Genomic DNA, 15,499 nt, shown 5'->3' on the forward strand with positions numbered 1-15,499 from the left:
GCTCTCTGGTTCGTCTTCTATTGTCTCCTCTTTGACCAGCAGCAGATCAGGCTTCCCATCCTCCATGTCTACTGACTGTAAGAGATAGAGAGTGAGAGGATGTTGGATCCAGAAATCTGATATGAGCACCCTGCTATGGAGCATCTTCTGATTGGGCAATGAGGGATTGCTATGAATACTATGCAAACTTGTTAGTTGATTTGATACTATGTGCTAATAACTTGATTATTTAACACTTAATGGTTTGGTCATTCAAAGGCATGGTCCCACACTTAAGACAAAATTAAGAGCCTCAAAGTAAGAGTACCTATCAAGGATCAGGTCCCCACCTGTCTATAGTCTTACTCATTATTATCTAAAGGGTTTAAACTGATCCTAGATCAGCACTCCTACTCTGAGAGGCTTTGTGGATACGGGACCTGACCTAATACCATTCAGACAGTAGTTCACAGTGGGCTCACCTCAGTGAGATTGTGCTGCTCAGCTGGTTCCTCTGTGGGTTCAGGAGGAGGTGTAGTCTGGTTGTCCTCCATGACCATGTTCCCCTCAGGGTTCCCCAGACCCTCCTCCTTCACCAGCAGCACCTCTGGACCCTCCTCTTCCTGGAAGAGAGAGGTGATACAGATTACACAGACATACACTCCCTCAGGTATGTACACACAGATAATTAACACATTTTCAACATGGAGTCTTTACCCATCCCCACTATGTTTGAGTCCTACACTGTAGTTAGAGAATGACTTCATTGCTGTTAAACCCATCATGGTGGACATAAATATGTTGTGGGTAAAAACAAGTCAGCTATGATCAGCTAAGTCAAAAGTCATCAGACAAACCTGACTAAACTATTTTGACGTGTACAGTAGGTGTTTGTTAGTGTGTGGGTATATTTAGTAAGTGTATGATGGTTATAAAGCGCTGTCAGGTTTATGCAGAATAGGGTGAGATCAGAGGTGATGTATACTAAAGAGAGTCTCAATGAAAGTCAGAATGAACAGTCCCATTTTGTGTTTATTAAACAGAAACAAGTTCTAAATACACCATATGAAAACCACATACACGTTTCTCTGCGTGCCTGGCAGACATCTTATCTTGGATGTCGGCCCACCCCCTCAAGTTCAACCTCGACAAGACGGAGCTGCTTATACTCCAGGGGAAGGCCTGCCAGCTCCAATACCTCTCCATCACGGTTGTCAACTCCACGGTGTCCCCCTCTCAGAGTGCAAAGAATATCAAAGCAATGACTCGCTCCTGCAGGTTCATGCTCTACAACATCTGTAAAGTACGACCCTTCCTCACACAGGAAGCTGCGCAGGTCCTAATCCAGGCTGTGGTCATCTCCTGTTTACACGACTGCAAATCTCTGTTGGATGGGCTCCCCTCCTGTGCCATCAAACCCCTGCAACTTATCTAGAACGCCGCAACTTCCCAAGTTCTCCCATGTCACCCCGCTCCTCCGCACACTCCACTGGCTTTCAGTCGAAGCTCGCATCCACTAAAATACCATGGTACTTGCCTACGGAGCAGCAAGGCAAATTGCCCTCTCTACCTTCAGGCTATGCTCAAACCCTACACCCCGACCCGAGCACTCCACCACCTCTGGTCTCTTGGCCATCCCACCCCGATGGGGGGGGATCAGCTCCCGTTCAGCCCAGTCAAAACTCTTCTCTGTCCTGGCACCCTATTGGTGGAATAAGCTTCCCCCTGAACCTAGGACAGATAAGGACATGCTCCTCTTTCGAAAACGTCTAAAACCCTTCCTCTTCAAAGAATATGTTAAATGAATCCCCTGGCACTGATCCACAATGTTTTAGCCCTCCACCGTTAAAATATAAATAAGAAATAAGTGAAAGAAAAAGGACCGAGCTCTTCACACGACCTCGCCAATCAGTTTTGAGAGAGAGAGAGAGCGAGCGCTTGGTGACTTCTTGGTGAGTAAGTTCTGTCTCGTATGACTGCTGGGTGTATGTCAAACAGATCAAGAGATACAGTGCTTTCAGAAAGTATTCATGCCTCTTGACTTATTCCACATTTTGTTGTGTTACAACGGATTAAATAGATTGCCTCGCACATCATACCCTATAATGAGTGCGAAAGAGAAAAGTGAAAACGTGTTTTTAGACATTTTTGCAAATTTATTGAAAATGAAATCTCATTTACATAGCTATTCACACCCCCGAGTCAATACATGTTAGAAGCACCTTTGGCAGCGATTACAGCTGAGTCTTTCTGGGTAAGTCTCTAAGAGCTTTCCACATCTGGATTTTGCAACATTTGCCCATTATTCTTTTCAAAATTCTTTAAGCTCCGTCAAATTGATTGTTGATCACTGCAAGACAATCATTTTCAGGTCTTGCCCTATTGTTAAGTCAAAACTACAGTAACTTGGCCACTGAGAAACATTCAGTCTTCTTGGTAAGCAACCCCAGTGTAGATTTGGCCTTGTGTTTCAGGTTATTGTCCTGCTGAAAGGTGAATTCTTCTCCCAGGGGCTGATGGAAAGCAGACTGAACCAGGTTTTACTCTAGGATTGTGCCTGTGGTTAGCTCCATTCCGTTTCTTTTTATTCTGACACTCCCCAGTCCTTCACGATTACAAGCATACCCATAACAGTGATATTCAGTAATGTGTTGATTTTCCTCAAACACAACACTTTGTATTCAGGACAAAACGTTAATTGCTTTAGCAAATATTTTGCAGGGTTACTTTAGTGCCTTGTTGCAAACAAGATGCATGATTTGGAATATTTTTAGTCTGTACAGGCTTCCTTCTTTTCACTCTGTCAATTAGGTTAGTATTGTGGAGTAACTACAATGGTGTTGATCCATCCCCAGTTTTCCATCGATCACAGCCATTAAACTCTGTAATTGGCCTGATGGTGAAATCCCTGAGTGTTTTCCTTCCTCTCCGGCAACTGAGTTCAGAAGGATGCCTGTATCTTTGTAGTAACTGGGTGTACTGGGTGTACACCATCCAAAGTGTAATTAATAACTTCACCATGCTCAAAGCGATATTCAATGTCTGCTTTTTATTTTTTACCCATCTACCAATAGGTGCCCTTCTTTGCGAGGTATTGGTAAACATCCCTGGTCTTTGTGGTTGAGTCGGTGTTTGAAATTCACTGCTCAACCGAGGGACCTTGATGATAATTCTATCTGTGGGGTACAGCGATGAGGTAGTCATGTTAAACACTATCATTGTACACAGAGTGAGTCCATGCAATTTATTATGTGACTTTATTATGTACTCATGAACTTATTTAGGCTTGCCATAACAAAGGAATTAAATACTTATTTGCTCAAGACATTCAGCACTGATCCAATTCTGATCGGAGTAGTTGTTTGATTCTTTGATTTGTGTGTGATTTTTACTTGTCCATTTGGACATCTTAAATCTATATTCTACTTGTCCCAGTATTTGACAGTTTCTTTTACTTTTCCCAGATGAGAACAAGCGTTAAAGAGCAACTGCCCCTAAAAAGCAACTAATCCCTTTGAAAACAGCCTATGTGGTATTGATGAGAAACATTTATTATTGTGTCAAAATTGACTACAGTATAAGTAGGATCATTTTGATCATAAAATCAGTCTCGTTTGGAACCTCATCTTAAAAATTAATTTCAAATGTTAAATCTTTTCACTGTTTGTTCTTAATTTAAGATTATGGTTAGGCAAAAGTTTAGCATTGTGGTAAAGGTTAGGTTTAAAATAACATTTTAATAAGATAAATTGTAGAAATAGGCTGGGTTTCTGACTGTGGCAACGACCTAGAATTAGCTTGACCCAAGTTAACTACCCTTATGACACAGACGGCTTCATCAACAAATGGTAATGTGTGTCATATAAAAAGTTGTAAACCAAAAATACCCGGTTTGATAAACTAGTAATTACCCAGCCAAGCAGATACAAGCAGTAGATCTTTTTGGTTGTGAAGTGAATTATCAAAAGCGTTCTCATTTCTTTATAACAAAATGCAATTAACCCCTTAGCTGTCTATCGTATCACCCTGTCACAGGCCCTCCCGGTCAACACCACCTCATAACATGAGGAAGTAAACCGTTTATAAGGATCGCCTGCTGCAGTTGTTTGAGAAATGTCCAGTTTGCAGCCGAACATCCAACACAGAGAAGACCAGCAAGGGGACCCTCAGCATCACGCAGACATTCCCTCGCTGTGAGCATTCCTATAAAACGGAACAGGGAGGACACTTGAAATCAGGTTGGTCAAATTTAACCTGGTCAAAAAGGTCAACAGTTTTGAGATCCCCCCCCCAATTCACCATCACAACCTAGCATGTTGGAACCAGCCTGATCGCTGCGTTTACCTTTCTATCTCACTTCACATATCATGATATCTGAAGTGAAATAGAAGGGTGAACACAGCGATCAGGTTGGTTCCACTGTGCTAATCATAACCTCCATTGATAATGCAATCAGTGCTCTGCGTGTGTTTGTGTCAATGGAGGCTGCTGAGTGGAGGACGACTCAAAATAATGGCTGGAACGGCGCAAATGGAATTGCATCAAACGCATGGATGTATTTGATACCATTCCACTGATTCCGCTCCAGCTGTTACCATGAACACGTCCTCTCCAATTAAGGTGCCACCAAACTCCTGTGGTTTGTATGTGACCGACCAGTATTTTGATGAGGGTCCAGGAGCTGATCTACGCTGGCAAAGACCACACCTCCAGCCTCACCTCGTTTGCTCAACAACGATTGTTGACGGGTAGACAAGAATTAGGTATGTTTAGTCTGACCTGTTCAAACTTCAACGTAGTACCTGTGTGTGTCAGATATCACCTATCCTAACGGCCATTGGTAATAGAACAGTGACTGTGTATATGTTCACAGATGCATCTATGGAGCCAGCACTTGGTAACTTGCAAGATGATGTGCTGGAGTCCTGACCTACAGACAGGCTTGATACTGACATCTCTGAATGGAGAGAAACATGGCACTCGGCATAAAAATGTTACTAGACAACTTTTACTTGTATCGTCTTTTTTTATTATTGAATTAAATGGTATCAGTCAATATGGGGAGGGAGAGAGCCTCTGTATTCTGCACAAGGATCAGGGAACTCCTGTTGTATACGGGACACCACGCAGAAAGGTATGACCACTGATATGTTTGCCAAGGCAGCCCCATTACCACCAGACAAAATGCAGATAGGCAGAGTATCAGTATTGGCTGGGAATGACAATGAAAGGGTCAAAGGTTCACACTGTTATATTAGCAGAACACTGCTTCTACGGTATTATGTAAAGGGTTGTTTATTCAACATGGACCCATTACTACATTTGAAAGTTATCAAGATACTTAGTTTAGAATATTTGCATAAGTTTAGCAATCACATTATTGTCGTGTTGTTATTATTATTTTTTTTTACACTGTAGGCTACTGACCTATTCAAAGCTTCCGTCGGCATCCCACTATACACCTGCCATCTGCTTGTAGTTATTGAACTCAACAAGCAGGAGATTGGTTTGTTTGTTGTGACTGAGAGGGAGGGGACCTGCAGGCAAGGTTCTGACAGATTGATGTGTCGTGGTTGTAGCAAGGACACACCCAAGAAACACCCACATAAAAATACACCCCCAAGCCAACTTACATTCGGCTTCTGTCATGGCCGCCAGCATTTCTTGGGGAGCAAGCCAAAGACCGAGGCGAAATCTGCGGGTGCAATTCCCCCTTAATGTCGAGCTCTGATTTACTACGACTTTGATATGTGGTTCTCACACAGCCATCTTAAGATGAATTAACTAATTCTAAGTCGCTCTGGATAAGAGCATCTGCTAAATTACGTAAATGTAATGTCTCAGCTAACTTGATACACTCCACTCATTTTGTCATTAAAAGTATCTGGGGGGAAAAAATTAAGTAGTTGAACGGCAGTAATGAAAGAGGCATTTGTGAACATCATATAGCAGAGTACAAACACAGAGTACAAATATGTAACAGTCTTTTTAAGCTTATATACTATGTACAAAACATTAGGAATACTCATTATTTCCTTGACAGACTGACCAGGTGAATGCTATGACTCCTTACTTGTTAAATACACATCAATCAGTGTAGATGAAGGGGAGGAGACAGGTCAAAGAAGAATTTTTAAGCCTTGAGACATGGATTGTGTATGTGTGCCATTGAGGGTCAATGGGAAAGATGAATTGAGGCTGTTCCTAATGTTTCGTACACTCAGTGTATGCCTTATACATCACACAACATCTGTATGCAATATTCTACCCAGGAATAGTAAACACTGAAATCTGTTACTCTCGTTATTCCAATTGCATCTGTGGATCTTTAAAAACAAATATCTTTGTCTTTATGCAGGGTTTGATCTAAATGTTAGAAACTATAGAGTGGAATGGTTACTTTCTATGTTATAGAGTAGAATGTTTTTTCTGCTGGTGTAGCCTGAGGTAGCTCCTCTCTGAGAACCTCTTCCCGCAGTGTGTACAGGCAAACGGTCTCTCTCCCTTGTGGACCTTCAGGTGCATCTTCAGGTTGCCAGCCAGAGAGAACCTCTTCTCACACTGGGGGCAGCTGAAGGGTTTCTCCCCCGTGTGGACCCTCTGGTGTCTCTTCAGGTCACCAGACTGGGAAAACCTCTTCTCACACTGGGGGCAGCTGAAGGGTTTCACCCCTGTGTGGACCCTCTGGTGGATCTCCACCTTCTGGGGGCAGCTGAAGCCTTTGTTGCAGAACATGCAGAGGAACCGTTTATCTTTACTATTGACTGAAGTTGGTCCCCCTCCCCACGCCTTGGCCCTTTGGTCCTCTGAGTTCAATACCTGATCGAAAAGGACACAGCCATGTGAATCGGAAGTTGCCATTGATGTGGACACTGGGTCGCGATCCCTGAAAGCGTGTAAAGGGGAGTTGGAGGCGACAATTTGATTTGTCTCTAAGATTCCTCTGTAATCTAAGAAATCTCTGCCTTGTGAGTGTCCTTCTACATTCCATGTCAGAGGTGCGTCGTCCTCCTCTTTCACAGTCACCTCATCTGCCACTGTAACCTCCCCTTTCTTATCTAGGCACCCTTCAGAGTATACACTACTATTGTACCCGTTCCAGTACCCTCTAGACAGATCAGTCTGTGTCTCTAAACCCAAGGATATGTTGCCTGGGTCCATCTCTGTAGCGTAAGAACAAGACGGATCATCACCGCCAGCGTGTAACACGTCACTATCACCACGGGAATGAACCATCCTCTGGCTCTGGTGAAATACCGGTAAATACTCTGAGCCAGGAGCAGGAGGACAGCCCAGTTTCCCCAGCCCCAGTCTGTCTGATCTGTGGTCAGATCCTGTGTATAATAGCCTGTGTGTTACAGTTAAAGTCTCGGTGTCTGTCTCTGACTTGAGGACGGCGTTCGGCGCTCCACTGACCTCCGTGATGCTGCGTCCGGTCCTGGGCTGGGGCGAGGCGGCAGTTGTGAGGTCCTCCGTGGCTACAGGAGGTGCCACTGTAGCCACTGCTCCAGTCTGGATGTCTCCGCTGTGCAGTGGGTCCTCTCCTTCAGTCCTCTCCTTCTTGACCAGAGACGATCCTTCAGGACCTGCAGCCTCTGCATCTGCAGACTGACACAAGAAAGGAGGTTGTTATTGCTACATCAGTTGAATCGGATAACAATGTCGTAGAGAAGTCTCACAAGCTCCCCTATGGCTGATAAATTAGGATGTACATGTAAGCAAATTGGGATATTGGATATGTATATGTGGAATATGATCCGGGATTCATTTGATAGCATTCAGGAGTCGTCTCCACAGTGGCCATACAAACGTATCCAAACCAAAAAAACATTGATTACATACAATATCTTCACTGGGATAAAGGCTTGCGCTACTGCTTACATGGATGGGACACGGACACATACAAGAAAGACCACTATGAGCTTGGATGAGACATTAAACATGCAAAAGGACAATATAGGAGGAAGGTGGAATCCTATTACACCGGTTCCGGTGCTCGTCGTATGTGGCAGGGGTCGCAGATGATTATGGATTACAAAGGGAAACCCAGCTGTGAGACAACCAGTGGTGCAGAACTTCCAAAAGAGCTAAATACCTTTCATGCTCGCATCGAGGAATACAACACTGAGTCTTGTGTGAAAGCCCCAGTTGTTCCAGATGACTGATTGATCTCGCTCTTCGTTGCTGATGTGACTAAAACTTTTAAACAGGTCAACAGTCGCAAGGCCTCCGGGCCAGACGGAATACCAGGGCGTGTTCTCAAAGCATGCGCAGACCAGTTTACAAGTGTCTTCAGACATTTTCCTTCTCAGTCTGTAATCCCAACATGTTTCAAACAGACCACCATTGTCTCTTTTCCCAAGAACTCCAAGGTTACCTGCCTAAATAACTACCGCCCTGTAGCACTCACATCTGTAATTATGAAGTGCTTTAAAAGGCTGGCCATGACACACATAAACACCATCATCCCAGACCACCTGGACCCACTATAATTCACATACTGCCCCAACAGATCCACAGATGACAGAATCTCAATTGCACTTCACACTGACGTCTCCCACCTGAACAAGATGGGAAATAACTATGTGAGGATGTGGTTCATAGACTACAGCTCAACAACATAGTCCCCTCCAAAATAATCCCCAAGCTGGGGTCCCTGGGACTAGAGACCTTCATGGGTCTAAAAAGTTGGACCCTTTCCGAATTGGACCTGGGGCTTTTCCATCCAGATCTGATATGCAAAAATTATTTTTTAATATAAATACCCGTTCCGAACTAATAGCTGGCATAGCTAGGTTATTTATCTTTCATTAGGATTTCATAGTGGCTACCTGCATCAAACCGGGAGAAGCTAGTTAGGCTAGCTAGCTAGGCTGCATGCGCTCTCTCATCCTACAGGTACAAACAAAACCAACTCCATTCAGAGTATAAATTACAGCCTACCTGTTGGCTCTTGGTCGTTGTAGCCTATCCTTGTCCTTCAACTTTTAATTCCAGCATTTTAATTCCATCTTCTACTGATTAGATAACTCCTAACTTGCCCCACACAGAGAGACTATGACTGTAACCTACTGCCGCTTTGATGACTTATGTTTGACCAACAAGTTACATGCGCCATCAACGCAAAAAGCAAAGAGCAGATGCATACATTTCTCTCTCTCTCTCTACCGCAGCAGTCACATTTAGATTATTCTGGACAAGTCAGTTAAAATTACACATACCGAGACCAGTGACAATTTCAGATCCGACCCACGCCCCCCCCCCCACCCTCATCGACGGGCCATAGTGGAGCAGGTTGAGAGCTTCAAATTCCTTGGCGTCCACATCACTAACAATTCAACATGTTCCACGACAGCGCGTCTTCCCCCTCAGGAGACTTAAAAGATTTGGCATGAGCGGAAAGCACTACAGAGGGTGGTGCGGAGAGCCCAGTGCATCACCTGGGCCGTGCTCCCTTCCATCCAGAACCTCTATATCAGGCTGTGTCAGAAGATGGCCCGAAATATTGCCAAAGACTCCAGCCACCCGAGCCATAGTCTGTAAATGGTACCAGAGCATCGGCTCTCGAACCAACAGGGCTCAGCGATACTGTAGCTTCTACCCCAAAGCCACAAGACTGCTAAATAGCCATAAGAGTGCTAAATAGTCCGGTAACCAATTAATGAACTATCTTGCACTGACTCTATGCACACTCACGAGACTATACAGTGGGGATCGAAATTATTGGAAACCTTGATAAAAAGGAGCAATAATGACTGTATAACATAAATAATTAAAATGCTGAGCTATATATTGTATGCTACAAAAAAAACTGAAATTATGTTATTTTATATTAATAAAATTGCTTGGAGAAAGAGATTACTTGTTAAACAATATTTTTTTTCTTAAAAATGTAGGGGTTAAAATTAACACCCCTAAAGATTCATAGAAATAAAGTAGTCACAAGTTTAGTATTTAGTCCCATATTCTTAGCAAACAATTACTACATCAAGCTTGTGACCCTACATACTTGCTGGAGGCATTTTCTGTTTGTTTTGGTTGTTTCAGATTATTTTGTGCCCAATAGAAATTAATGGTAAATAATGTATTGTCATTATGGAGTCACATTCATTGTAAATAAGATTATAATATGTTTATAAACACTTCTACATTTATGTGGATGCTACTGTAACAGTATAACTTTAAACCGTCCCCTCGCCCATACCCGGGCTCGAACCAGGGACCCTCTGCACACATCAACAACAGTCACCCACGAAGCATCTTTACCCATCGCTCCACAACAGCCGCGGCTCTTGCAGAGCAAGGGGAACTACTACTTCAAGGTCTCAGAGCAAGTGACGTCACCGATTGAAATGCTATTTAGCGCGCACCTCCGCTAACTAAGGTAGCCATTTCCCATCCGTTACACTACCAGGATTCTCTGAGCAATTGTATTAGTATAAAATAATATAATTTCCCCCCCAAACAATGTTGCAGACAATACAGCTTAGTATTTGAATTTTTTATTTTTATAGAGTCATTGTTGCTCATCTTTATCAAGGGTGTCAATCATTTCAGACCCCACTGTAAATACACACACTCAAACTGACACTCACACACACCAAGTTAACGACAACATTTTACACTTATCATATGCCGCTGCTACTCTGTTCTCTTATTATTATCCCTCCTGATGCTGTGTCACTTTACCCCGCCTTCATGTACATACTACACCTCAAATATCTTGTACCTGCACACTGATCTGATACGGGTACTCCCTGTACGTAGCTCCATGCTAGCATATTGTACTCTTTTGTGTTAGTAGTTTCATGGTAAAGTCTACACCCGTTGTATTCAGCGCATGTGATAAATAAAATTTGATTTGATTTTAATAGCCGAATGGACCCTTTCTGAAATAAACAGGTCACATTTGATGTACTGTAATTTCTAAATGTTACACTATGACACTAACCTCTATCACGATAACATGCTGGGTTGAGGTTCCACTCCCCTCATCTACAGCTATGGGTTGGTCATCTCTCCATGTATTGTGTCCCGCCGGCTTCACAAAGCTCCTGTGGCCTCCGGTGAGATGTCCTTCACCTGAGAGAGTGATTGGGGGAAAAGAGGTGGTTAGGTACTGTCAATGTTCAACACTATATTGTAGACTATTGACACTGTCTACAATTGGCAAGGATGCAAGATAACACTTCTCATAACTTCTTGATATACTATTTATTGATTATGTTCCATGCATCACATTCTTTTTATTTAGTATGACAATAGGAAAATCCGTAAATCAAGAATCTGATTAGAATTTGATACTGGCCATCCCCAAATCTGGCTTCCCTACTTCTTACTTAACCTGCATATATATACTAAACCATACTATTTAGAAGAATGTACTGTTTAGTCAAAATGAATGCCCTAAACAACAAATACCAATTTACTAGGTTCATCCATACTATCAATGCTTCATCTAATGCGCAATTGCTCTGTTCTCCACCATTCATTCATTTTGGTAGTACATCCCATATGTGATTATCAGCTATTTTTGCCTGCTAAAATGCCTACTATTTATAGGATGTTATGTGACGAGACAAACAATGGACGCTATGTGAAAGGTCTATACTGAACAGAAATATAAAAACGCAAAATGCAACAATTTCAAAGATTTTACTGAATTACAGTTCATATAAGGAAAGCAGTAAATTGAAATGAATTCATTAGGCCCTAATCTATGGATTTCACATGACTGTGAATACAGATATGCATCTGTTGGTCTCTGCTCTGCCGAGTCTGTATTGTGCAAGCCGGGAATTTTGTGATTGATGTTTATTTTTTAAATATTTTTTTTCAATTGTAAACTACCAGAATTCAGTGGCTACAGGTATACAATCGATAAAAGCTAAATACCTGTGAATTTAAAATGTGTCCCATCCATCTTGCTGTGCAGGTGGCTAGCAGGAAGCTCACTGTCTCAGCCTAGGCTAATTATTTGCTGGAAACGGTGCAGTTTAACCTCCCAGCACTAGAGTAACTCATCAAGACCAAACATAACATTACAATGTAACCCAACTCAGGTGTAGCCCTACCTCAGAGGTAAGCTGTGTAGACTTGTAGGGCAACCTTCTGCGTTACAATTCAGACTTAGTGAGAAATGTGTGTGTGTGTGTCTGTGTGAGCTGTGTATGGTGTGTGTGTGTGAGCTGTGTATGGTGTGTGGTGTGTGGTGTGTATGGTGTATGTGTGTGGTGTGTGTGTGTGTGTGTATGTGTGTGTGTGTGTGTGTGTGTGTGTGGTATGTATGTGTGTGTGTGTGGTGTGTGTGTGTGTGTCTGTGTGAGCTGTGTATGTAGGTGGCACGGCACAGGTTTGGGCATATTATTTGACACTCTAGGCCTAATCAGTTAGACCTAATCAGTTATGCTACTGAATAGAACATAACTGTTCTAAATAGACTAACTCTTACTAATTGGTAAATAGTTAATCCTGAACAAAAATCAGGTTATGTAATCCCAATTATATGTACTCTTATTACCCCTGGTGTGCGTGGCATCTTACTCCGTAGTGTAAACATTCTTAAATACTAATGCACACAGCACTGTACACTACATATGTATTCTATGTATATAACCTGTTACCAATGCTGCTACTGCTCATCATGTTTGCACTGTTACTGTACACTTATGACCATATAAGTCACCCTTGCTGCACTATGTACCATATTAATGCACCTATATACTGATATTTGATGAGAGCGAGAAATATGTATAATATGTATAAACTGAAGGTAGAAGCCTAAGTGCTATTGTTTATTAGTTTTCTCCAATTGGGGGAAAGGTGGTAGGGTTTGCAGGAACTAATAAAGGTATATCCTAAAAAGTGTGCATATGAATGTGTATGTATGTATGTACATATTATTTTTTATTTTACCTTTATTTAACTAGGCAAGTCAGTTAAGAACAAATTCTTATTTTCAATGACGGCCTAGGAACAGTGGGTTAACTGCCTGTTCAGGGGCAGAACGACAGATTTGTACCTTGTCAGCTCGGGGAATATCATAATATTGAGTTGCACACCCTCGATCTTGAGATAGTAGACTAAATGTGTTGAAATTAAGAATCCAGACAAGTGATTTGGTGTCATTATTGACTAGGGCACAGGTGTCAAACTCATTCCATGGAGTGCAGTGTGTCTGCGGTATTTTCGCTACTCCCTTGTAAATAATTGATTAATTAATTTCACTAATTAGTATGGAATTCCCCACACCTGGTTGTCTTGGGCTTAATTGAAACCCATGGACTAGGGATTAACCTTGACCAGTCCGCATCCTTTGACCTTGGAAAATCACTTGGAAAATAAGATATTTTGGCAATAATAAGTCCTATCCTCATGAAATAAAGTGTTGTGTTCCTGAGAAGCATTTCGCTACACTCGCATTAACATCTGCTGACTATGTGTATGTGACAAATAACATTTGATTTGATTAGCTTCTCTATAACATGGAATACAAAGTATAACACCAGAAACTGTTTAATTTTGACCCTTAACACCCTACTATTTACAAGTATAGGTATTCAGGAAAAATGGCCAGCGTGTCTCTGTGCAAAAATATTTTTGTTCTTTATTGACCTACTTGGTCAAATGAAGGTAAACATAAATAAAATATTGCAAGATAGCTTAATAATCAGGGTAAGTATTGTATATTATCCAAAAACTGACCAAGACCCAATTCTGCGTAACACATCAGAACACATGTCCAGAAGGTAACGGGGCGTTCAACAAAATGTACCTCTAGCCAATCCTCTGTATCGGTCGAGGATCTTGACACTACTGGGACGACTGCCGAGGACGCGCTCTCGTATTGTCCTCTCTGCGCGCTCCCGTGACACCTTCATTTCCAGCAGCTGTAGTTTCCTCCGCAATCCCCTGTTTTCTTTCTGGCTTTGAGTTATTTCCAAACGAAACACTGCATAGTCGTCGTCTACGAGTTTACAGATCTCTGCCACGGCTGCATTCGCTAGCACCTCCATAATCGAGGCTATTTGAGTGTGAAAAACCATACCGTTAGCCATTGTTAACTAACGTTAGCAGCTAGCTAGCGTTACCTAGATAACATCTATCAACCAAGTCCTGTCTTCAACGCGAATTAAAGACTACCCGAGTTAAGTATATTATGTTTTGCAGTTAAAATGAATGCATTGAGTTCCAGAGTGTTAATAAATGTCTAAATAACAAAACAAAAACGCTAGCGCGAAAATTGTTCTTGATCACTATTCACTTCCGTTTACTACTTATTTACATTTGTATTTTCGGATTGCAACCAACTGAAAGGTGCATACACCGCCACCTACTGTACTGGAGTGTGAGACCACCCTCCAATTATTATCTTCACTAAATCTAAGCTGAATACTCTGCTACCAACCGCACTATTTGTGACGGGATTTGAGTATATAGTATACTGGTCATAGTATGGATATAGTTAGTATGTCAAAAGTTTCCGAAACTCGTGCTAAATTCGCCAAAATACGAAGTACACATGCAGTGGACACTTTCCGTGCTTTTAGGACCCATAATGCAGTTCTTCCGAAAATGGGCGTTGCTTCACCTTTTCAGATTTGAAAAGAATGGCGGAAAATTTGCAGCCGAAGTCTGACGAAGGCAAAAACAAATGACTTGTTTTAACTAATTATGACAAATTGTAAAAAATGTTGAGCAATGTAATCACTTTTAAAATAAATTACGTTACACGCTATGTTGGCTGACAATTAATTAGCTACATCCTTACAAACCGCTGAGCATTAGAGCAGTAGGTACTGATATGTTAGCTATCTACCCAACTTTAGTTGGCTACTAATACATCGAACTTGCCAGACAGTATTATTAACTACTACTCCGATTTCAGAGCATTCTCGCGCAGAATAACTGATGAATTTACGAATGCTAAACACTGGATGAATATAGTCGGTGTCACCAACGCTCAATATAAAATGAAAATGGCCTAAAAAAAAAATTACATTTCTGGTCATCAACACATACTTGAATAAATAATCTTTGGAAAACATGTAATGGAAGAACAACTTCACCAGAAACAGTGCATTCTTAGCTCTACTAGGGCGAGTAAAACGCTCTGGATTTACGAACGCCCAGACCGCACTCTGGCATTGAATTTACAAACAACCTAAATCGTAAAATGTTTAGCTAGTCATTTGTTATGCTAACAAGCTAGCAAAATGTTGCATAGCAACAGCATCAACTTCCGGTGGACAGCTGAAGCTCTAGTACGTTCAACTAGGTTGTTTACAGTATACTAACTAAAATGAACTAATAGCATACAGTATTTTAGTACGGGTATTCGAAAACATATCTGGATTTCTAATCAAATAAATCCCTACAAACCTCACTGCTCCCAAACCCCTCCACCCAATCCCACCCTAATCAAATAAACTCTCCCTTTCTACATCATACATTCCACAAAATGTTAATATTTTATGTTAAACTGTTTCGTCTACCATACACACATTCCAGTACCATCTTA

General features: G+C 41.8%; 1 protein-coding gene across 1 annotated transcript; it reads right to left on the reverse strand.

The window, feature by feature from the left end:
* Window positions 1-6,736: 6,736 nt before the first annotated feature.
* On the reverse strand, window positions 6,737-15,156 carry LOC121847827. Its single transcript, XM_042330596.1, has 4 exons — window positions 13,754-15,156; window positions 10,979-11,061; window positions 7,396-7,587; window positions 6,737-6,865 (listed from the first exon to the last, which is right to left on the reverse strand). The coding sequence occupies exons 1-4, from the start codon at window positions 14,034-14,036 to the stop codon at window positions 6,737-6,739; spliced, it is 687 nt and encodes a 228-aa protein (XP_042186530.1). The 5' UTR covers window positions 14,037-15,156.
* Window positions 15,157-15,499: the final 343 nt, after the last annotated feature.

This window comes from Oncorhynchus tshawytscha, linkage group LG11 (genome assembly GCF_018296145.1).
Source record: "Oncorhynchus tshawytscha isolate Ot180627B linkage group LG11, Otsh_v2.0, whole genome shotgun sequence".
Lineage (NCBI taxonomy): Eukaryota > Metazoa > Chordata > Actinopteri > Salmoniformes > Salmonidae > Oncorhynchus > Oncorhynchus tshawytscha.

Excerpts from the sequence above, each read along its gene's own strand:
- LOC121847827 (XM_042330596.1), bottom strand. The coding sequence starts at position 14,036 with ATGGCTAACGGTATGGTTTTTCACACTCAAATAGCCTCGATTATGGAG. Across the intron at positions 11,062-13,753 it reads ATACAGAGGATTGGCTAGAG|GTGAAGGACATCTCACCGGA; the intron begins GTACATTTTGTT and ends TCACTCTCTCAG. Across the intron at positions 6,866-7,395 it reads CCGGACGCAGCATCACGGAG|GGATCGCGACCCAGTGTCCA; the intron begins GTCAGTGGAGCG and ends ACACGCTTTCAG.